This window comes from Aspergillus ambiguus, assembly GCF_047715705.1.
Source record: "Aspergillus ambiguus strain CBS 117.58 unplaced genomic scaffold BDV59scaffold_3, whole genome shotgun sequence".
NCBI lineage: Eukaryota > Fungi > Ascomycota > Eurotiomycetes > Eurotiales > Aspergillaceae > Aspergillus > Aspergillus ambiguus.
Window position 1 is genome coordinate 248693 of NW_027395516.1, and position 22334 is coordinate 271026.

General features: G+C 52.8%; 8 protein-coding genes across 8 annotated transcripts; 3 read left to right on the plus strand and 5 right to left on the minus strand.

Moving 5' to 3' along the window:
• The first annotated feature begins 134 nt into the window (after positions 1–134).
• On the plus strand, positions 135–3936 carry BDV59DRAFT_169383 (formin-binding protein HOF1). Its single transcript, XM_073688232.1, has 7 exons — positions 135–486; positions 551–655; positions 717–1003; positions 1057–1269; positions 1327–1425; positions 1475–3299; positions 3354–3936. The coding sequence occupies exons 1-7, from the start codon at positions 444–446 to the stop codon at positions 3524–3526; spliced, it is 2745 nt and encodes a 914-aa protein (XP_073551689.1). The 5' UTR covers positions 135–443; the 3' UTR covers positions 3527–3936.
• Positions 3937–4401: 465 nt separating this feature from the next.
• BDV59DRAFT_209421 (heterokaryon incompatibility protein-domain-containing protein) lies at positions 4402–8019 on the minus strand (the record flags this gene model as incomplete). Its single annotated transcript, XM_073695390.1, has 3 exons — positions 7248–8019; positions 4518–7188; positions 4402–4481 (listed from the first exon to the last, which is right to left on the minus strand). The coding sequence occupies exons 1-3, from the start codon at positions 7809–7811 to the stop codon at positions 4402–4404; spliced, it is 3315 nt and encodes a 1104-aa protein (XP_073551690.1). The 5' UTR covers positions 7812–8019.
• A 1050-nt stretch (positions 8020–9069) lies between these two features.
• Positions 9070–10049, minus strand: BDV59DRAFT_81987 (DUF4870 domain-containing protein). The gene is made up of 4 exons (XM_073697137.1): positions 9651–10049; positions 9544–9586; positions 9379–9481; positions 9070–9321 (listed from the first exon to the last, which is right to left on the minus strand). The coding sequence occupies exons 1-4, from the start codon at positions 10007–10009 to the stop codon at positions 9251–9253; spliced, it is 576 nt and encodes a 191-aa protein (XP_073551691.1). The 5' UTR covers positions 10010–10049; the 3' UTR covers positions 9070–9250.
• A 135-nt stretch (positions 10050–10184) lies between these two features.
• On the minus strand, positions 10185–11126 carry BDV59DRAFT_169388 (DASH complex subunit DUO1). The gene is made up of 2 exons (XM_073688233.1): positions 10803–11126; positions 10185–10741 (listed from the first exon to the last, which is right to left on the minus strand). Exons 1-2 carry the CDS (start codon positions 11091–11093, stop codon positions 10274–10276), a joined length of 759 nt encoding a protein of 252 aa, XP_073551692.1. The 5' UTR covers positions 11094–11126; the 3' UTR covers positions 10185–10273.
• A 406-nt stretch (positions 11127–11532) lies between these two features.
• BDV59DRAFT_82011 (uncharacterized protein) lies at positions 11533–13529 on the plus strand. Its single transcript, XM_073697138.1, has 2 exons — positions 11533–12398; positions 12449–13529. Exons 1-2 carry the CDS (start codon positions 11626–11628, stop codon positions 13047–13049), a joined length of 1374 nt encoding a protein of 457 aa, XP_073551693.1. The 5' UTR covers positions 11533–11625; the 3' UTR covers positions 13050–13529.
• Positions 13530–13619: 90 nt separating this feature from the next.
• On the minus strand, positions 13620–16787 carry BDV59DRAFT_169391 (Mcm10/DnaG-type zinc finger protein). The gene has a single exon (XM_073688234.1). The coding sequence runs from the start codon at positions 16326–16328 to the stop codon at positions 13980–13982; it is 2349 nt and encodes a 782-aa protein (XP_073551694.1). The 5' UTR covers positions 16329–16787; the 3' UTR covers positions 13620–13979.
• Positions 16788–16911: 124 nt separating this feature from the next.
• Positions 16912–18578, plus strand: BDV59DRAFT_169392 (uncharacterized protein). The gene has a single exon (XM_073688235.1). It carries the CDS (start codon positions 16980–16982, stop codon positions 18234–18236), a length of 1257 nt encoding a protein of 418 aa, XP_073551695.1. The 5' UTR covers positions 16912–16979; the 3' UTR covers positions 18237–18578.
• Positions 18579–18638: 60 nt separating this feature from the next.
• Positions 18639–20638, minus strand: BDV59DRAFT_82027 (galactokinase galE). The gene is made up of 3 exons (XM_073697139.1): positions 19699–20638; positions 18754–19635; positions 18639–18700 (listed from the first exon to the last, which is right to left on the minus strand). Exons 1-3 carry the CDS (start codon positions 20352–20354, stop codon positions 18664–18666), a joined length of 1575 nt encoding a protein of 524 aa, XP_073551696.1. The 5' UTR covers positions 20355–20638; the 3' UTR covers positions 18639–18663.
• Positions 20639–22334: the final 1696 nt, after the last annotated feature.

Sequence of the window (22334 nt, forward strand, 5' to 3'; positions counted from 1 at the left end):
GAATAAAGCTGGGTGGGAGGAATGTCAATCCTCGGATCGATCGAGTCATGACGGTGGTTCGTGCATGGTTGGCGCCTTTCCCAGGAGACCGCCGCCGTTGCCCCCAACAACGTGGAGCCGTAAACATCCACATCACCTCGATCAGCTCTCGTCGATCACGCTCCACCAGATCCCTCGATTTATTATTCCATTCCACGATCCGTGCTTGTCTTTCTCGTGCTTCTTCCTCATCCTCATCCTGGGGCTTCTCGGTAATTGTCGTCGTGGGTTTTTGTTCCTGGACGCTGCCGCGGCTTCTTATATTCGGACCCCTTCTCTTACCATCTTTCGTTAATCATTCGTTGTTTTTCCGTTCGTGTTCTTCTCTTTCCCTTTGACACGGGATATTAATGAGCTGAGGCTGGCCAACGCTCGATCAAAACAAGTCGTTATAATCTCCAACCATGCCAGGAACCGTGGCAGACGGACCGACAGTGTCCATGTCGTGTATGATCTCTCCCGACGCTCCCAGATGTTCCACGAGTCACTGACAGATGTTATCGGTCAATAGTTGCCAATAATTTCTGGGGAAAGGATGATGCAGGGTATCTGCCCATGCTTGAACGCATGCATGGCGCAAAAGTATCCTGTGACGAACTCAAGACCTTCTACAACAGTGCGTGATATGCATCTCCCACCGCCATTCTGCCTCCCCACTTGCTGACGCAGAGGAATAGTCCGGACTGCTATCGAAGAAGAATATGCACGCAAGCTTTTAGCGCTTTGCCGGAAACCTCTTGGTTCTACCGAAATCGGCTCCCTGCGATCCTCCTTCGACGTGGTCCGCGGCGAAACTGAGGCCATTGCGAAGGCTCATGCTGCCATCGCTGGTCAGATGAAGAGAGAACTGGAGGAGCCCCTTATCGCCTTTGCTGGCGGGTCCAAAGAGCGCAGAAAAATAATCCAAAGTGGCATCGAGCGTCTACACAAATCGAAGGTCCAACAGACCCAGGCGGTAAACAAGGTATGCTTCCTTGACCGGAACCGGCATCCAGAGTGGTAGCTAATAATTGATAGACGCGAGACCGTTACGAACAAGACTGTTTAAGAATCAAGGGATATCTGGCCCAAGGACACATGGTGATGGGCCAGGAGGAGCGCAAAAACAAAGCCAAGTTGGAAAAGACGCAAATCCAGCTAGCGTCCAGTAGCAGTGAATATGAAGCTGCCGTAAAGATCCTTGAAGAGACCACTGGTCGCTGGAACAAAGAATGGAAATCTGCTTGTGATGTGAGTTATATTGTATATGCTTCGCGAACGCCATGATTGGAAACTGACTGGATATAGAAATTCCAAGATCTCGAGGAGGAGCGCATCGATTTCACCAAAAGTAGCCTGTGGACTTATGCAAACGTCGCCTCCACGGTCTGTGTCAGCGATGATGCTGTATGAAAGCCCTCCCCTTGATCCAACGACTCCGCTAATTGGTACATAGTCATGCGAAAAAATTCGGCTCGCGCTCGAGAACTGCGAAGTAGAAAAGGACATCGTATACTTCATTAAAGAAAAGGGCACGGGCCAAGATATCCCTGATCCTCCCAAGTTCATAAACTTCTGCCGCGGAGACGTCAACGATACAAGCTCAGAAATGTCCGAAGATGATGGCTACTCCGTGGCCCAATTCCAGCGCACCATCAACCCAGCATTCCGCAGCTCCTCCCCACAGCCTTCTACATACGAATCCCATCATGATCCGCAGTCTGATCTTGCGGCCCAGATGGGACATCCGCCCGGTCCAGCAACACCCGCAAGCAGAGAGACAACCGTCACACCTCAGAAATCGACACCGACTCAACAGCCTGCGCCATTGGATCTCCGTCGAGGTGGTCATCTCCCGCCGAACTATGATCCTGAGCAACATGGAGAGATTGGAACGGTGCCCCATAATGCGTACCCAACGGATGGTATGACCATGTTCTGCAGGGCTGGACCGCCTTCAGACAAAAGCTCCGTAACGAACAGCTACCGCCCATCCAGCCGAGACTCCCAGAGTGAGGTCTCCAATCCGACGTCAATGTCCAGCCAGGAGCCCCCGAGTGCCAAACAATCCCCCACAAAGCCCACAAATGGCGTTGCACTGCCGGGCATCGGCAACGAGAAACAGGTACAGAAGAAGAGAAGTGCTTTCTTCAGCAACAGCCCCTTCCGTCGCAAGAGCCGTCACGACAAAGACCGGCAGTCTGTTTCCCAGATAGCTTCTCGCAACACATGGGATTCTCCCAAACAACAAAACCCAGCCAAAAAGGCGCCCCAGGCCCAGCAACCAGCTCCCGCTCCAGCTCCAGCTCCTCTGCATGATCGCCCGTCTCCCAGTCCTGAACCGGTCGATCCCAGGGCAAACTTCCAGCTGAATGTTGGTAATAATGTGTTTGATGTCGAGTCACCAGATAAGAAGGCGGCCAAACAGGCGACTCAGCCGTCGAAAGGTGCGGAAGACAACCTCGACCCTATCGCCCGTGCCCTGGCGGACCTCAAGGGCGCCGGTAAACAGCCAAGTACTCGAGTTTCCGCGGACCGGTATCACGGCATTGCTACCCCAATTCCCTCAGCACCTGGATCCACATACAGCAGTGCCTCCGTGGCCACTCCTCCCCCTTCGTATAACGATTCATCCGTGAAACGATTGGACGCTCCTCAGCCCGCATTCACTTCTGCTCAGATGCAAAAGACGACCCAGAAGTATACCGGGCAAACTCACAGTATGCTGAGAGGTCCTGGTAATTCTCCGGGTATGGCCGCTCGGACTAATGCGCAGCCCCAAGAAACGCCCCGTACCAGGTCCCCAACCCCGAGACGAAGCGCAAGTCCCCAGGTCAGTCCCCGCGTCGATACACGTATGAGCCAATACAGTCGGGCTGCTAGCCCGAGTCCGAGCACATACCAGTCCAGCAGCATGAGGAATCGTTACAGCCAGTCACCCACTGTTTCCACACCCCCACAGCGACCTACCGACGCTCCATACTCTCCACATGACTATAAACGAGGCTCTCCTAATATGATGCCAAGAGCTGCTTCCCCTCAGCCTCAGTTCAGACAGCAGGCCCGGCCCTCAAGCGCTGGAGGTATGGAGCTCCAGCTGTCGAACCCGGTGGACATGTATGGCAACAGCGATGGATATGGATCCCGCCGGGAGCCTGCAAGACCAATGTCTTACTATGGCGATACTGGAAGCCCAAGGAGCAGATCCCGGAGCAGGACGATGGCAGTGGCGGACCCAGGAAGACAATTCAGTCGGGATGGACGTCCCATCCTGCATTTCGGTAAGGAAACCTACGATAATTACGATTTGAACCGAATGCTAACGACATATCAAGCTCGCGCCATGTACAGCTACACTGCAGCCATCCCCGAGGAACTTGGATTTACCAAGGGTGATGTCCTCTCGGTTATTCGCCTTCAGGATGACGGTTGGTGGGAGGCGGAAATCACCACCACGCCCCGTGGGAGAACTGGCTTGGTGCCCAGCAACTACCTGCAAATTATTTGAATAATACTGATCTCATGAACAGCCGACAATGATTGGGTCAATGTTTGTTAATTTACGCGTTCATGATGTAGATACCACTTTCGACGTCCTATGTTTCTTGCTCACTCCCCATTAACCACATTCCTTTGCGCACAGTTGTCTTATATCTTTCTCCTTGCTATGTGGTCTCTCATTTATGTCAACTGTGTATAACTTGGGGATTACTGTCTTTGTTTTATTTGTCTGCTTTTATGTTGTCAAATTGGTCGAAACTGTGATTCAGAGCGAGGTTGAGATCTTTCCCAAATCGATTTCTTAGTAATGCTTGTTTTAATTTTGCTTTTGGATAATGTGATAAACATTCTAAAAGATAGAACACAATAGGCGGGCTCAGGAAACCTACCCCCAAGGCTCATACCAGAAAACAGGACCCACCTGTATCTATTAAAGCATTAGTTCTTTGCAGCCCATAGGCTTGATGATAGGAGCTCTTAGGAAGAAGGTATGGTTTCTATGAAGTAGCTTTAATTGTAGTGATCTCAGCGTCAGCTTACATCAATATCTACCTAAAAGTCTTGTAACGAAAACTTGAGTGTCTTGCGTAGTATGGCATTTCTCGCCAAAATTCCTGGAATACTTAACTATAACATACCCCTCTGACTAATATCACTGCTATCCTAACCTAATCCATCCTAAGATTAAGCAGCAAGACAGATACAAGCTAAGGATTTTAACTAGCACGCCTGTAGCTGAAAATGAAAAGTTTGGACGAATGGAGCTCAAGTATACACAACAACTATCTGTGACAGTCCCATCGACGCAAACCTAATCTAGATTATTCATTTTGGACGTTACTGGGCACCGCATACGCGGTCGTTCAAGCCCGAGCTGAGCTATCAGACCATCTGCAATCTCGAGCCGTCCGGTTTCTGACTGGCCACAAGATCCATACTATCTTCCTTTTTGGCGCCAGCAACTGCCTCCAATATTTGCTGGACATTCCCAGGCGAACGATTGACCAGAAACTCCACCACTTCCTTGCTGCGCTTGCTTCCAGCTGCCGCGTTGAGCACCTTTGCAGTAATCTCAATCTCCCCTGGCTTTCTTTCAAAGAGAAGCGCCAAAAGCTCCTTTCCGTACCAGTGTCCAGCAGCGGCGACCAAGATGTGTTCCGTAATGTGGAATTCCTGGGCCCTTTCATCTAGCAATACCCTCAGTGCTTCTCTCCCCTTCCTTACCGCCTCTATCACAAGTTCTTCGCTGACTTGGAGCTTGTCCCGTGTCCGACTTAGTAGTAGCATCAGCATTGAATGGCCGCCCCTGTTCCGAGCTGCTGCAATGAGAGTTGCATTTGTTAACTTGATCGGATGTTGCGTTTCATCGAGTAGTAGCTTCATCATTTCGTGGCTACATGACTTGGCAACCTGAACAACCGCATCGTCTCTGACGTGCACCTTATGCCTTCTGGTGCAGAAAAGAAACCGCAAGATGTCTTCCCCATGCTGGTTTTTAAGGGTAGCAACAATCGTTTCCTCGGTGATTTCGATACTGCGCTGTATGGAATCAAGCAACAGTGACATGATTTCAGTATCGAAATACTTTGCTATCTCAACCACCACATTATCAGACAACTTATCCCTGTCAACTTCTGGTCCGAGGAGAAGCTTCATAATATCCTTTCCAGACTGTGATCTCGCTGCCGCCGCAACCACCTTTTCTGTAAGCTCAACTTCATTGCGTCTGCGCTGCAAGAGGAGTCGTATCACACCTTCTCCGTGCTTATGACCAGCAGCAGCGGCAACCACGCCATCGGTTATCTTGATGTCATCCCCTCGTTCCTCGAAGAGAATATGGAGCACGCCCCTTCCGTGGCGGCTCCCTGCTGCTGCGATGAGTATATCCTCAGTAGGCCTGAACCTCTCACCTTCCTTCTCAAGTAACATCTTCATGAACTCCTTGTCACATTTACTTGCAATCTGAACTTGCGCGCCTCTTGTAATCTGGATCCGGCCATAGTCCTTCCCCATCAATATCTTCAAAAGGTCCTCGCTCGCATTCAGTGTGGCTGCGATGACCACAGCTTCATCCACAACTATCTTACCTTTTCCCTGGTCAAGAAGAAGCTTGATTATTTCACCACCGCTCTCAAGGTTTTCTACTGAAGCGAGGAGAACTTTTTCTGAAAGTTGGATCTCGTTTCCCCTTCTTTCAATGAGCAGTTTAATAATTGCTTCTCCGTGGCTGACATTCCGCGCGGCTGCAGCGATTACAGCATCTGTGATATGTATTTCTCTTCCTTTATGGTCGAGGACGACTTCCATCATTTCCACTCCGCAGGGGTCCTGGGCTATCGTGCTAAGCAGATCTTCCGTGACTTGAACGTTATCACCTTCTCGTTCAAAGATAAGCATCAGTAGCTCGTTATCCAGTGCCCTAGTCACTTTCGCCCTAATATCATCAATTGTATGCTTGCCGTTTCGCATCAGATTGATGATATCTTCCATCACTCTTAACTTTCGCGCCTCGCGCCACCGGCCTTGCGCTCTGTAGATAGTTGCCAGCGTGGAAAGGCTGCTAAATGTGATTTCATCCAGTTCCTGCCTTTTCCTGGCCAACTTCACCACTCGACTAAACAATGCCACTGCTGACTCCATCTCGTCCTGTTTCATATGCAAGTCTGCAGCCTTGTGCATGCAAGTCAAAGTGCGCGGATCCTCCTCTCCCAACTCAGTCGTATAGGCTAGTAAAGAGTCTTGGACTCTTATGCTCGACTTTCTAAATTCCCCAGCATCGTGGGATATTAGTGCTGCATGCCACAGCCGGTCCATTTCGTGCAAATGAGTCCCTATCCTTGGTGACACCAGAGATTCCACCAATGTCTTGTATTCAGAATGCTCTGATGATCTCTGCTCGGAACCTTCCCAATCCCAAAGCAGGAGGAACTCGTGCATAGTGGGATTTTTGGGCACATCCAGCGGCATAGCGGCCTGGATTCTGACAATAGTGAAGTAGTCTTTGCATAGTCGGACAATAGATGGTTTTCGCGCCCCGGAAAGCAGGCAGACGATATCATCTTCTCTCACCGGATTCGACAGCCTCTGCAGAGACAAAGTATGCTTGGACTCAGGGCTCCCGGACGCCCCTGTAGATGTAATTTCGATGTCCTGATTGTCGCCCGTATCACCACCATTTACTCTGGACACCTTACCAATAACAACCCCTTTCCCTTCGATGATTGCTAACTCGCGGTCCTCCCAGGTCTCTGCAAACACACCAGAGCCTAGCAGGAAAACGATCGTTTGCCGCAAAAGCTCCGTCCATCGGAGCGCGTAGTTGGGTATTAACCCCGCCGAAATAGGGTTGTCAGAACTCATACCTAGCAGCGCAAAGATCTTATCATGACGCTCAGTTGCCTCGTGACGATTGTACATTTCAATCAACTCGCTCAGAGGGCGTATATTTAGTGAAAAGCTTCCTGGGGTCGACGCACTTGGCATAGCTCTCGGCCTGAAGATCGCCCTTCCTAGGATGTAGACTACAGGGGCTACCAAGCGCTGCATGGCCATGAGACCAGGGTACTGGTGGCCTAACACTCGTAGGCCTGCGCTAAAAGTGTACCCGTCGAGTTCCATGAATCCGCAGTGCAGTTGGACCTGCCGGGCTGCCGCCACTTCCTGAAGGACCTGCAAGGTTGATGTATTGGCTTCCCAGGATTAGTCTAATCCGTGAAGTGCGAACTCACCCAGATGCGCCTAAACCATGACCTTCCTAACAGTTCATCCATCCCTTCCTGTAAAGACGCTTCGTACTGCGAGAGGGTACCCTCGCTGGCAGCGCTGCGTATTGCCTCCAGCGTCATGTCGCTATAATTCGAAGGCTGTCCAAGCCAAACGATCACGCGAGCTGCATTGCTATAGATCTTAGCCATGAGCTGAACCTGCTCCCCACGCTCTTTCAGATCTCCCTGGTTTATGCAAATCGCGTCGATCCACATAGCCCGTTCGATCATGGAGTCCCGCAGATGTAACAGGGCCTCGCGGAGATTGGCAGTCACTGTCAGGTACTGATCGTCAATGAAGATGGTCTGGGGATTATCGGTACCACCCCACACGTATGATAAAGCTTCGTATAGGTGTCCTCCTCTGCGTTCTTCAGAAAGAGAATAATCGAAGAGTCGACACCGAATAGGGGCATCGTTGTTGGGATCCGGGAGCAGACAGAGCATACGGATGTTGTTGGGTCCTGGTGGAAGCGGGCTGTACTGATATAAAATCAGACCAGGCACTGTTTCCGACACGTCTTGCATCTTGCAAAAGGAATACAGCAAGGGTTCGTGCTGATGCTGAATTGGAGTCCCTAAGCATTCACTAGACTGAGAGTTTGTGTCAGGATTATGACTGCGTTCGTGCCTGTTAGCCTAGAGGCCTTCAGCTAGTTAGTTAAGTCGATCGCTCATGTCAGACACGTTGGTCCGTGGCACATTTATACGTCTGTGTCAGACTGTTCTCTTGAAGGCATGTTTGATTACTATCACTGAAGTGGGGCCGTGATTGCGTCGCTGGTGCAATCAAAAGCGACATCGCTGACCCTCTTTTGGAAAGCCACCAACCCCTCAGCCACGGCGGAAGCCGTCGTACCCGGAAGTTGGGGGAGACAAAATACATTAGGCCTGTGGATGAAGCAGATGGCACGGCAGGGACCGAGTAGGCGCAATGTCAACGCATGCCACTCACTTATATCCTGCAAGCGAGTTCCAACAAGTACGTCCTAATATGAAAATCATCGCTACAATGTACAACAGTAGCAAATTCGTCGAGGAGACCTTTACAATACGTGGATACTTACACGGAACACTAACTGCGGGGTAACGGGGATAGAAAATTGTATGCGATGTCGCTCTGTGACTGTGGTGTTGGCGCTGTGGCTGACTGACAGAAGCACAGATGTTTGATATCGAAGAGGATGACGGTGGAGTGGTAGATGGTCGAAACAGAGAGAATACACTTTAGGGCACTATAAATTCGTTGTAGACGCAAGATAGTGGACAGTTGCACCCTATTGATCTAGTTCACACCCCAGGACCATACATTTGAACCCTTGATGGCTCTGCAATTGACGCACTTTGGTGAAAATACAGTACAAGTCGGTGCACGCATCGAATCCGATTGGAGCAATTGCCCAACTGCCTGTGTCGTTTTCCAGAGCAGCTTTGGCGATGGAGCAGTGCATCATGACATGATCGTTCACGTGGCCACAGCTGTTGATAACTCTCTGGACACAGCACATTATCGTTACTCAGCCCAGGGTCGTGAGGAGTATGGTGGAATAGAGTAGGTACTCTGCCGATATGGCCAGCTGACATGCGTATACAACAAAAGATCATCCTGAGACGTCTCAAAACTGGATATTTATACTTACAGCGACTGGGTGGATAGTGAATTCCAGGCAAATGTCCCCTACAAGCCTAAGTGAATGGTGAACTGCATGCAACCGCGAACGAGGCCCTTTGATATAACCAACAGCAACTGGATTACATCGATATACGCTCAAAAGAGTCACGAGTTAACCAACAAATCCGCTCAAATATTATAGAATACAGAAAGGTCGAAGGTGTCTTCAGACCTCGCTCGAATATTCTTCAACCAACAAGGGTGAGAGTAATAGAAATCTAAATCCCGTCCAATTCGTCACTGTACAATGATTTGCCATCGAGAGTTCCACTCATACAACGCGCAGAATAAAGTTTCACTCATCATCGACGAAGGAATTCGCCAGGCGACCAAAGATAGGCACCTCATAGTGGTCAAGAGTGTCAACTATGTGTGGGTTAGGCCATATTACTGTCATAGCGCCGTTTCTCTAGGGTGTCTTACCATCGCGATAGGCATGCATACTCAAGAAACCAATCAAGACTAGGTCGCAGACAAGCAGGGTCCATGAGAGAAAGCTGGAGAAGGAGAGGATGAGGTGGATTATCTGTCAGAAGCAGGGCGCATTAGCCTGGGCGTAGGTGCAGAAACATATGCAAGAGGCCTTACAAACATGAGAGTGAAGAGCATGCTTGATTGCCATGCATGGAATCTATAGAACATCAGCGAGCTAGCTCAGACCCTTGCTTTCCCCAGTCTCATAGATCTGCACGTACCGCACGTAATCGCTCTTATGTTCGACCAGGAGGAGAAAGACGCCGCCTGCGGGAGGTAGAAGCAAATATGCCAGCATAGCTTCAAAGTCCATTCGAATGGGAAGACTGGTCTCGAAGGCACCCAAATTCCATCGCCCACCTTCTACATCTCTTCCAAACCCAGTGTTTCCATGCCCACTCGTCGGAATGTGGCAGCCGGGGGCGAAGTGACTAGGGGATGGGAGCCCGTTGGATGCGATCGGGGGCGACGCACGAGGCGAGCGCAGGTTGGGCGATTTCACGCGATGGGGATCCCCGAGCGATGGGGAGAAGGCTCGCTCGACTTCGGGGGATTCGTCCTGGTAGGGCGCAAAGTTCATTATGAACGAGGGAGGGGAATGGAATGGAATGAGAGAGGATGAAGCCTTATCGGCAAGAAGCTCCAGTTGGGGTAACGTTTTAACTTATCGCGGCGGAGTCTTGGCGTACCTGACCGCATCCCGTACTTTGTTGACACTTCGCCTTCTCGAGTATCATGTTTACATCCGCTCGTAGTGCTTGGGTATCATATGTGGTATTTGCAATAAATAAGGTATATGGTGGTTTCGTATCATGTACACAGCATCTCCCATCCCAGCTTTCTGTTATGTTCGACCGCGGCCACGCGTCACTCCCGGTCCTCGAGCAATCCCGCTCACAGGTCTCCGTGTCGTGGTTGTGCTGGACCCTCTAGTCGCTGTAGACGTCGTAGTTCGGGAACTTCCACTCGTCCCGGAATAAGAAACGCTCGGGGTCCTGCCTAAGCCGGTGCTGCGGACGACTCTTCCTCGGGTGGTGCCCCGCGTGCTACGAGTACCACCGACCAGCGCTCGCTTCCTTTCTTCCTCTTCAGCCTTCCGTGCAGTGGCTTCTCGCTGCTGTTGCAGCTCTCTTTCACGTCTCTCGGCAGCTTGTTGCTTGAGGAGCTCTTCACTTTCCATGTCGGCGACATCCTGGACGGCTCCTTGCCAATTGGGATTCAGGATCAATCGTTGGTTATGTTCGGTTTGGGATAGGATGCGGGTCCAGGTATTGAGCAGCGTAGAAGCGGAGTCAACCGTGCGCGAGACCGTCTAGAGATAGTACTGCGGTCAGTGGTCATGGACTTGTATTTGCGCATGGGACCCCACGTACATCCATGTTTCCTTTTGCGCGATCTAGACTTGTGAGGAGGCCTTCAATGACATGGTTGATATTCCGTACGCTCTGCAGTTCGTTCCGGAGCGCAGATTCGCGTCCTTCCTGCTGGTCGAAGAGCGTGTCTGCATCGTGTGAAGGCCGAGGAGGGGGAGTGGTGCTGGGACCATGAGGGGAAGGATGGGATTTCTTGGGACCACGTTTGGAGGGAGAGTTCCAGAGATCTTCGGTGTCCTCATCGGAAAGCTGGAGACGATCCATCTCCTCGGCGGCGCTGCGGAGAGCCATGGCTTGGAGTGATAGTTGGTGGTGGTGTTGGATCTTGATCATGTCAATATGGTCACGGTGAAAGAGAAAATGGTGGGGCGGGCGGCTAAACTAAATCGGGTGGCTGGTGGTCCGACGTCAACCTCCGCCCAACCACTTCGTCGTCCATTCTTCGTCCATCCTCTCCTTTCCTCTCTTCTGTTCCTCCCACCATCTGCTCACTCGTCGTTCTCTCTCGATCTCTCTGCTCGATTTTGCTTCTGTTTCCTCAACTCCGCTCAGTCTACGAATTTCGCACCCCGATTACCGTCTCCCTCGGTGTCTTTCGATCGGCCTTCATTCGCGCCGCGCGTTTTCCTCCCTTGATTCACCCCGAGATCGCGCACTGCCCTTTCGCTTCGCACGAATCGCCATTAGAAAAGTCATCTAGACCCGTCATTTTTGCTTTGGGGCCTTCATAAGTGTCTACAACTGCGGTCTAGCTTCAATTTTCGCCTTCTCACATTTTTCCCGGCATATGGGTTCCGTCTGTTAATCCGACTCCCTCGCAAGAATGGCAACGACACCACCACCCCCGTCCACTCTGCGCGTCCCGCCTACCCCTCGCCATGGAGCTGGGTACGACCAATATGAACCGTACAGCACTCGGCATTCTAGCAGACTAGCCGGTCAGCGCATCTCAAGGGAGTCGAACACAACTCCCCCTCCAAGTTTCCCTCCATCACATCTCCGCACAAGCCCAAGGAAGGCAAAGAGACAGAACAATGAGCAAGGGACTTTGTCACCCCCTGGGTCTGGTCCTGCCTCTCCCCGCAAGCAAGCCGGCCGGAGCGGCCGGCTGGGTACAGCAAGCTCTCTGGATGGCACTGCGGAATTCGACGGTTCAGACCCCTTCGTTACCGGGGAACCGACTGCGGTACGCCGTAGTGCTCAATCTTTCCGCCCTACTATGGCTTCCGAGATGCTCCCAACCCCTGCAAAAACTCCGAGGAAGAAGGCCGTTGGCGATGTTAGCGCTACCGCTCGAACTCTTTTCCCTCCCCCATCGGGCTCCAGTTCAGGGCGCAAGAAGACGAAGAAATACACCGGATTCTCTCTGGACAGCTTCAATGAAGGAGAATCACAAAATGGTTCCGCTATCCAGATCTACACGGATTCCCGCGACCGAATCCCCGAGGTCAGCAAGAGCGAAGAAAATCCATTCTACAAGAACCCAGAAACCACCGGTACTTCCACCCGTACCTCAAAGCGCAAGGGGGCAGGTCTAAAGCGAGACGACGATGTGGAAGAAGCCGTAAAGCGGGAGGATGGCATGGTTTATGTATTGTAAGTTTGCCCATTTCCGTTGACGAATTCTTGTCTAACCGGTCTCTCAGTCGTGGAAAGAAGATGTTCCGCAAGTTCACTGATCCCGTGGAGAGTGATGCGGAGGACGACGATGACGATTTGGGATTACTTTCAGCTCGTCCCGATCTGCTGGACTCCTCCGTCCTGACTAACGCTCGGCCCCTGACCCGGTCTTCGATCAGACCGCGTGTGCTATTCCCCAGCATCAACGAGCGTACTCCGGAGCCTCAGATCAATCACCCCGACGAAGAAGAAGAAGCCGCTACCGATATTGAGGAGCACGTGCTTCCTGACGATACCGCCGAAGATGAAGATAATGTCCCCGATATCGAAATGCAACAGCGGCCCGTCACTCCTCCGCAGAATTCTGCTGTCGAAACCCCCGCGTCTCCCGGTGCCACAATACGGTCATTGCGTCCTCGGACCAAGAAAGATATCACAGAACAGACACCCACGGCTTCAGAAGTTAAACGGAAGCGGATTAGTCCGTTTGCGGGCTGGCTCCGGAAGAAAGAGACTCCTGCAGCCGCTGGATCCAAAGCTCGAAAGAGAGATGCAGAAATCGAAGGTAGCCCGGGCGGACCAGCTACGAAGAAAACGAGAGCCAATCGCGCTGCTGTCTCATCTTAAGCATCCGAGACGTCGCCATTGCGTCTTCACATATCAAAGGTCCCCTCAACGATGCATGGTGGGCAGACTTCTCTTGCGCTTCTTTCATTTGGCACCAACAATCGATTTCCTTGATCTACGGAACTTTTGTTTCTTACAGTCTCTTTTGTTTTAACGGCGCTACGCTTTTCCCACTTCACTTCCCGGATGCCTTTCGGTCTTCGGTTTGTAATTCCCGACTGTTTTAGGTTCTCATTCGTTGAACAAAGATTATTCTTGTTTTGTTCTTGAATCCCAGTCGGAGTGAGGGAAATGGATAGGTATTTGGTACGGCTAACTGGACGGATGGGAGTTCTTTGTCATTTTCTCTTCTGCTCCCTGTGCACGCGTTGATCCTTTCATACAATTAGCTTTAGTTAGGATTAGATATCCAATCGAGATGAATCATGACCTTGACTTTACGCTGTTCAGATCGTATCGTTCGGAATTTAAGTGTTTACCAGGCGTTCTCGCGGATTAGTGTTCCCAGTGTTGAGAGTTCACTCATAGTATTTACAGAGAACGAGAAAATCATGCGATGGATACTTCACAGTCCAGCTAAGAGTAAAAACACTGAATGAGAGCCAAGGAGGCTGACAGGCCGCCTGAAAGCTTATACACACAATAAATATAATTGAATAAGATATAGGAAAGTGTATAAAGCCTGTGCAACCCCAACAATCTCAATCATACATGAGACAAAGGTCCCCGGGAGTGCTGGTACGCTAGAGTTCATGACAGCATAATGGTGGTATTCGTTTTTCTGTTTATGTCCGTCCTTTACCCAAATGGCGAGGCATAAGTGTAGACAGTATGATGGACATGGGAAGGAGGCAAGGATGGTTATCGTAGAATTTGTACTCCAAAAGGAATTACTGTCAACGGAAGACAGAAGTTTTCTTGTGTTCGGCGTTAGATAATTTCTAGCTCGTCGTCGTCATCGTCGTAATTTGTACTCGCCACGGCATCAGACTTCCCACCGAGACTGTCTCTCCCAGCCTCTTTGATCCCCTTTGCGGTGATGAAACGGGTCTTCTTCACGCCGCTGCCGTGGGGTTTATCGCCGTCGTGAACACGCTTCATCGGCGTCAGCTTCACCGAATCAGCTTTGCGGAACCCCATCAGGAGACTGTTCGACGGCGTGTTAGCAGCTTCGCTGGTGCCTGGTTTACTCTTGTCTCCGCGCGGCGTCATGTTCTCCGCATTTCGCGCTCGAAGGTACTCGGCGCCGACTCCACCGCCACGCGACGATGTGAGCTTCTGGGTGATTTCTCTCTCACGCTTTTGTTCCGCGAGACGTCTGCGGGCCCTATCTTCCTTGCTCTCTGCTCCCCGGCCCATCATACCTGCCGCAATGAATGGGTCGTCGTTATCAGCATCCAGGAGACTGGCAGCTGATTGGCCAGAGGGCATGTGGTGGAAATGAGTGCCGCTGCCGCGTGACTTCAATGCAGGCGCGATGTAATACATGGACTGGGATTCCCGATCCCACTGAGCTCCAGCGGGTTTCAGCCCCGTATTGTAGCCCCCGCCCCGCTTGCCTCCGCCGCCGCCGCCGAAGAATCCGGTTCGAGAACCGGACCGGCCGCCTGGAGCGAACATACCTGTCCCGTTGTTCACACCGGCGCGCTGAGATTGTGTGCGTCGGACTTGGATGTCGACGTGGAAATCGCAGAACTCAGTCTTCCGGGCGTCGACCCATGACTGGCAGGTCTTTCCGTCTTTTCTGACTGCCTTACAAAACCCAATATCCTGTGCGTAGCCCACCTCGAGGATGGTGTCGTCCGAGGAGGATATTGAGAGACTGAACTTGTTGGTGTCTGTTTTGTGCTTGGGCGGTGGTAGGATTGTCGGGTTCAGGATGGCAACAAGGATGCCCTCGGAAACCCGATAGTATCGAGGAAAGGCCGTATCGAAGAGGAAGAGATCTATGGTCCATTTGAGGTCCGTGAGCGTGATGGCCATGTATTTGTCTGTGTTATTCAATCCGTCGTCGTAACCGTTCGTCTGCTTGGAAGAGACGTTTTTCGTCTCCTTTATTTGCCTCGGTTCTGATTTCGACGCCACAATACCAAACACCACATAGTCTCCGTCGATGTCTTCGGGGAGCTCAAAGCCAGGACCCTTTACAGTTCGCAGTAAATCGGGTATCCGAAGGACCTTCTTATCCGCAAGGGTGCGAGTCAAGAAGGAATGGGGCAAGATGCGATTCGACAGATGCAGTGACGAGAATGCCTCGAATTTGGATGCATCCGGTGTCTTCTCCGCAGCTGCATCTTCATTGCCCTCAGCAGTAGCACCCTGAGAGCTGCCAGGGAGACCCGTCATTGCCCCTGACTCCGACTTGTGATTCCGCCTATGGAGGTAAGTTTTCGGCTCACTGTGTTGGTCTTCTGCACCGTATTTCCGAACACTGGGCGCAGTCTGGCTCCTCCTTAACGCTGGCTTGAGGTTATTGTATGACCGCAAAACGTCGTCTCGAGTGAAGGTTTCAGCTTGCCGAGCTTTGGTGGGCGATTTCAAAGGAGACTTGGCTCTTGCTTCTGCGGCAGCGGCCTTGAAGGACTCCATTTCGACCTTGTCGAATTGGAAGGCGGAACTCCGATTGATCTGAACTCGCTCGGCGCGTTCTCGCTGGCTCTTCTCGGCCGCCCTACTCTCAGCCATTCGCTCGCTGAAGCTCTTCACACGAGACGGCTCCTCGAATGACCGCGACTGCCCCGGCATGCCATCTCGGCTTCCCAGTCGTGACGTAGGTCGCGATCCGATTCTCGAGCTCGGTGGCCGTTTGAGAGATACCTCGGAGCCTTTTCGGCCCTTATCAATGCCCAGGAGATACCTCCGCGGGGATACCGGTTCATGCGGAGGCGCAGCGGGCCGTCTAGTGGGCGACAAAGGCACCTGAACATCCTCGGCCGCTTGGAGCCTGCCACCTGCCTCCCGCGCGCCCTTGATCCGGGAGCCGGGTTCCTGCGTGCGGGACGCGAAACTAACGGCCGACGCGGGGCGTGAGTGCCCTTCTTCCCCGCTATACGGATCATCTAAGCCGTTGGGCTTCCCACGATTCTTCTGGAGCTGTTTCAGTTTCAGACGCGCTTGGATTTCGGCCAACTTGAGCTCCAACGTTTCCTCGTCTTCATCTTCGTCTTCGCCTAATCCATCCACGCCATCGCCGAGTAGCTCGTTCGCTTTAGTTCGTAGGTTCGGGCTCGCATGTGAAACTTTTAATGGTGAGCCAAGATTCTCGCGTCTGCGTTGCATGTCCTGGTGCTTCTTCCGCCCACTTGGGGAGCTCAGGAGGGCCTCCCGGGGAGATTTGGGCGGCCACGAAGTCTCAACCACTGGGACCAAGGCTCGCGGTCAGTCCGGTAGATGCGGACGAAGATTGTGGTTGTACTCACTGCTGGTCATCGCCCCAGGGAACCCTGGTAGACGCTTTTCTTTGTCCCCACACGTAAGGCGCGATGCCGGAGTCGCTTACAGGAGCACTCCTATGGCACGAGTATTTTCTCCTGTGTTACGCTCGTCGGCGGCCTTCAGCCATGTTTCGAAGACCAGCGATGCGGGGAAGGAGAATCCGGTCAGGTCGCGTGGAAACCGATCCAAGAGCGAATCGAACGTGCAACAAACAAAGACTTGCGACGGAAGGGGGGAGAAGATTGTCGTCCACGATGAAGGCCTTACTCTCCATGCGCAAGGGAGGCCGAACGAGGATTGAGCGGTGGTGACGCTGGTGCATGCCCGGCGGGTGCCCCGAGCCGTGATTGGCTGCCGCGCGTGTCGCGTCCAGAACCCCGAAAACGCGTCTCCTCATTTAATTTCACTTCCTCCCGAGTCGATTCCCATCGCATTGCCCACGATCCCAACAGACACCAACACCACCATTGCCCCGTGGATCACGTTTCGCCAAACATGCGAACACGCTCCGCTGCTCCCGCCGAGCAGCCCGGCCCGAAACAACATCCTGAACAACGCCCTGAGCTCCCCTCGACGAAACCCTCCAAGACATTCATCCTGCCGTCCGCCGCCACAACCGACGCTCGATTGATCCAATTGCCGAACCCATGCACTGGAGATCTCGCGAGCTACTTCTTCTGCCCCAAGCTGGGCGTGTACGAGTTCACCGTCGTGAAGACCCCACCGCATGACCCGCGCAGTGTCCTGTTCACGCAGCCCGCCGAAGGAGTCACGCGCGGGAGTATCTCAAAGGCCGCGGAGCTGCTCGTCGCGACCCCAGTCGACGTTCTATTCTTCGTGATTCCGCTTCTGGCTCCGACGTCGTCGGGCCAGGCGAAGGGGCTCTTCCAACCCCTAGACGACATCATTGACTCGCAGGACGAGCTCCCGGGACATCTCCGCCATGTTCTCTACAACGAAACCTTCAGAGGCACGCTGCAGTCGCGTGCGGAAGCGATCTGTGACTCCGTAGAGGCCGGCGACGAGAAGATGCTCCGGTTCAGCGAGCTCAAGTTACTCAAGGAGCTCCTCGGCAAAACGGAGCGCATGGTGGCCCAGGGCCTTCCCCCGAGCTTGGAAGAACGCTTCATCCGGCAGGCGTTGGCTACTCCTTTACTCGCCGTTAAGCGGGAAGACGCCGGCGACAATGGCTCGTCGACAGGGGCTACGGCCGACGGTGAAAGCGAGTCCCAGGAGGCCAAGGACACTCCATCGACGACAAATACCACTTCGACTCCGTCAGTCTCCACTCCCTCGGGCGAATCTGCCTCAACACCTGCTACTGAGCTGCCCCCGGAGGAATCTACGACCCCGGCCAATATCACCCATCTCCTGCGAGTGTCTACCGCGCTCACCTTCATGAAGGAATGCTATCTGGCCGAAGATATGCGTGCTCGGATTGATGAACTGCTCGCTGGTGCGGAGAGCCCGCTCGATTTCACGCCGCTGAAAGAGCATCTGGAGCAGCTTGCCAAACTACGCGCCGAGGCGCTTGCGTCTCGATCCCTAGGCGACTTCAGCCGCAAGAGAACCTTGGAAGACGAGGATGCTGCCGAGTCCCGGGCTGAGAAGAAACGACGCAAAGAGGAGGAAGAGAAAAAGAAGAAGGCGGGGCAGTCTCGCGGAGTGCGGGAACTGAAAAAGGTCGACACGAGTGGAATGAAGAAGATGAGCGACTTCTTCGGGAAGGCTGCCACTAAAAAGAAGTCCTAGGACACTTGCTACTGTCGCCGCGGTGTTGTCGCCGCGTGATAATGGCCGATATTTCCAGGCGATCAGTTTCCTGATCAACCCATACCGCAGGCGGGCGGTCACCACCTACAGGACACTCCCGATCTCGTGTTGTTCGAAGCTACACGCACGCCTCGCAGACCTTGGATACAGGTCACCTATACGGGAGAACAAGCCGCTGAAATGCGCATCGTGATATACGCGACCTGTGACAGTCGAACACGGCTGGTCTGTGCCTCGTCCAAAGACGAAGGGCATAGAATGATCGATGTTCCCGTGCCTTGCATATTCGCCGGTTCGGATAACGTACGTTACGCAAGGAGGAATGAATTAATACCGTTTGAATGCCAAATTTCGTGACTACTTAGACTAGATCGAATCATGCATATTTTGTCATCTTTTTCTCCTTTTAGATTTCCACTTGTGCGATAGCAGCACCCGTAACCCTGTGTGCAGTCAGTATGCGTCCAGTGGTGTAAATGTTCATAGGGAAACGTACATAAAAGATCCGTTTGAGGGCTTACTGATGACCATTGCCTGGGCCAGCTTCTCCTCACTGATATCCGGGAACTTCTTCAGGTAGTATTCCTCCCTCAGGGCCTTGGTTACCGCATCAACCTTGGACTGCGGCAGCATGTGGACGGTGCATCCACCCCAGCCGGCACCGGTAAGTCGACTGCCCCAGGTACCAGCCCGGCGAGCAATGGCGCAGATGTCGTCGACCTCGGGGGCGCTGCACTCGTAGGTGGTGCGGCAGGAGTCCTGCGACTCGTTCAGCAGTTGACCGAGGTAGTTGATGTGCTTCTCGTCGAGGGTGTGGGCGTTGACGAGACAGGCCTTGAAGTCGAGCACGCGGCGGGCCTCCTTGAAGCAGTGCAGGGCGCGCTGGCGCAGGAGGAAGCGGTCGGCCTGGACGGGGAAAGAGGAGAGGTACTTGGCCTCGAGGTCGGGGACGGAGATACCAAGGAGCTTGGCGATCTCTTCGCGCGTGTAGCCCTGCTCCTGGGTGAGGAGGTCCATGGTGGCCTGGATGACGGAGTCGATCTGGTACTCGAGAGGATCCTGGAGACGACCCTCCTTGCGCATGAGCTCGTGGTGGAAGTTGCGGAGACTGTAGCCGAGCGAGCTGTTGTCCTTGGGGAGGGTGAGACCGTGCTGGGCGGCCAGCACCACAGCGGCCAGCGTGCACTCGGCCACGCGCAGGTTATAGTGGCGGGGCGCAGTCTCGGCCTTGTTGGAGGTGACGAAGCTCTGGGCCATGAGGAAGGTGATTTCCTCGGACGCCTTGGGGATGGGGACGTGCTGGACGGCGAAGTTGGGGAAGAACTGGGTGTAGAGGAGGTATCCCCGGCGAGAGAAGATGGAAGCGGCCTGGTCCATACTGTTGGAGGAAGGGGTTAGGGGGAACGATAACGATGTATGGCCGTCAAGGAGCGTCACTTACCCGCCAGAGTACACGCCGACGGCGCGCTCAGACACGACGGCCAGATCCAACAAGTCCTGCTTGGAAACGTTGTGGTTGTTCGCCTTCATGACGGCGAGGGCGCTCGCGCAGACGAAAGCGGCACTGCTGGAGATACCACCACCGGGGGGCACGTTGCCGTCCACCAACACCTCGACGCTCGCGGGGGCGAACGAGCCATCTTGGCTCTTGTTGCGCAGGAACTTCAGGGCACCGAGGAGACCGGCCTTGAAGTAGTTCACCCACTCGTGCTTCTTGGGGTCGATCTCGATATCGGTATCGCGGGGCACGGTGAACTCGCGGGAGGGGAACTTCTCAGGGGCCACGTTGGCGATCTTGACGATGGATTCGGAACCAGCCGAGGGGATGACCTTGACGGCCATGATCACATCGACGCTGACAGCGGTGGGGAGGACATCGTAGAGGTTGTAGTCGATATGCTCACCAATGATGTTGACGCGGCCGGGAGAACGGGCGACAAAGTCGGGACGAGTGCTGTAGAGCTTGGCGAACTTGGAGACCAGGCCATTGAAGCGCGCCTGATGTTCGGGGGCCACGGAGGTAACGGAGGCTTCGTCGGTGGCATAGACCTCCGCGATGGATTCGGTCTGGGGGACGAGTTCCTGCGGGGTGGACATGGTGGGGTAGGATATAAGTACGGGGAGAAGACAAGGAGGGAGGATGGAAGGAAGAGGAGGATGTAAGAGGGAGAGTATAAGGAAGGGAGAAGAAAGGGAGAAGAGAGAGGGGAAGAAGAGATAGAATGTACGCAGTATGAGACGAGGAATAGACGGGGAGCCCCGCAATCATGACGATTTTTCCCCTGCTGCGATCGGAATCCGGGATTTTCGCCCTCACCGGCATCCCATCCCCACAGTCGGCTCTCCCTCTTCGGCTCAGGGTCTGACGTCTCGGGAATGGCCCGATGCGTCAGGACGGGTTCAAGTTGTGTCGGAGGATTTTGTCGTCTATCCAGTTCTCTACTTCAGGGTATTTATTATTTTTTCCTTTTTACTCTTTTTCCTCCCTGTACAATATCAACTTCCTGTGAAACCCGACGATGCCGAAACTCCAATTTTACCAATTTAACCGAAGGCTCCATATTACCCTGATCCAAGACATTGGCCTGTTGATCTACCTTGGATCAATTCATAGCCCATGAGACCAGCTTCTCGCTACCACTCCAACTGTCAGCAGCTCCAATTCCCCCATTTACTCAGTGCTTATGGTAGATGAGTTTGGTCAGACCGACAGGGTTGGCTCATATATTTTTCAAGACTATAGTCGTCAGAGGCCAAGACGGCGAAATTAACCAGAATGGGTAACCAAAACCCCCCCACAAAAAAAATAGCCCTCGCATCACATCAATGCACCCTTCAGTGCTGTCGGGGTCGTTCCATTACGAGAGTGACTGGTTGAAATATTTCAGAACTGGGAGTCTTTGGGCTTTTCGGGGCATTGTCCTTATTCGTTCAACCAGGAAGAAACCAGTGCACATGAACGGCAATTGCCAAATATCAAGAATGGACCGAGGTTCCTCAACTTGCTCAAGAATCCCTAGATACCGATGCTGAAGGATGGACAGCGCCGCAACTGGATTTTGAGACAAAAGAGGCCAAAACAAGGAGCTGCTGTCGATGTATATTGCGCGAATGGCGGGAGAGAAGTCACGAGGAGAAGCAAGACGGACATGGCCGTTTCCGGTATGACAGCGACAACGGTAGGTCATTTGTCAAAGATCTAAAAAGCTCGAAAGAGTTTCTCTCTTTGCCCTTAAAAATTTCTCGTGGATTCCTGCCTGCCTTCCTGAGGCCAATAGAATGATTATGACTAGAGAAATCGTCTACCTAGTCTGTCCAGCATTTTGGACTTCTTTATATTACCTTCTCCGGAGTAATGCATAGCTTCTTTCGATGTTAGGTTCTTCTCGTTGCGGAGGCTTCTTCCGCTGACTATGATCTAGCACCTGCAATGCGATCGTCTCCTTCACCAAGAATACCACAATTGGCCAATCAACGGGTTTGCCCAAATTTTGTATAGTACCTACCAGGTACACTTACTAGGTATTCTTACCAAACAAGACCATCCAATTGCTAGCCCGTAAACCCCACACGCTCCGCATAGTCAAGCGATCGTATGGAAGTAGACAATGTCGGTTTCTCCGGCCTACACTACCAGAAGGGTAAAGTCTCTTCCACAGACACTCGGAAAACCCGAGATAGTCATGAAGATCCCTCCCTGACATAGGACCCTTTCAGAAATCTGGGACTCGCAGACGCATCGTTATGTACTCCATAGGTTGGCTTAGATGCATGGAAAAGTCTTCAAGCTTTCCTGTGCGGCCGCCTGTTCACCTGTTGGCATCTGTTTGACAATACATGACTACCAAGCTCATGGAAATGCGGGGGTTAAATTAAGATTCTACGGCAGATCAAGCTGTATTCAAAATATCGCTGTCTTGCGTAAGGCTTCTCCACACTAACGACGCCATAGCTCATGTCCTCGGCAAAAGGGAAGGAATTAGTCCAGGATCATCCATGTCCGTACAAATAATCCGGTTACCCCGGGTTCTGGGGATCTTTGCCGTCTATCGTACAAGCTTTCATGATCTGCTCTAG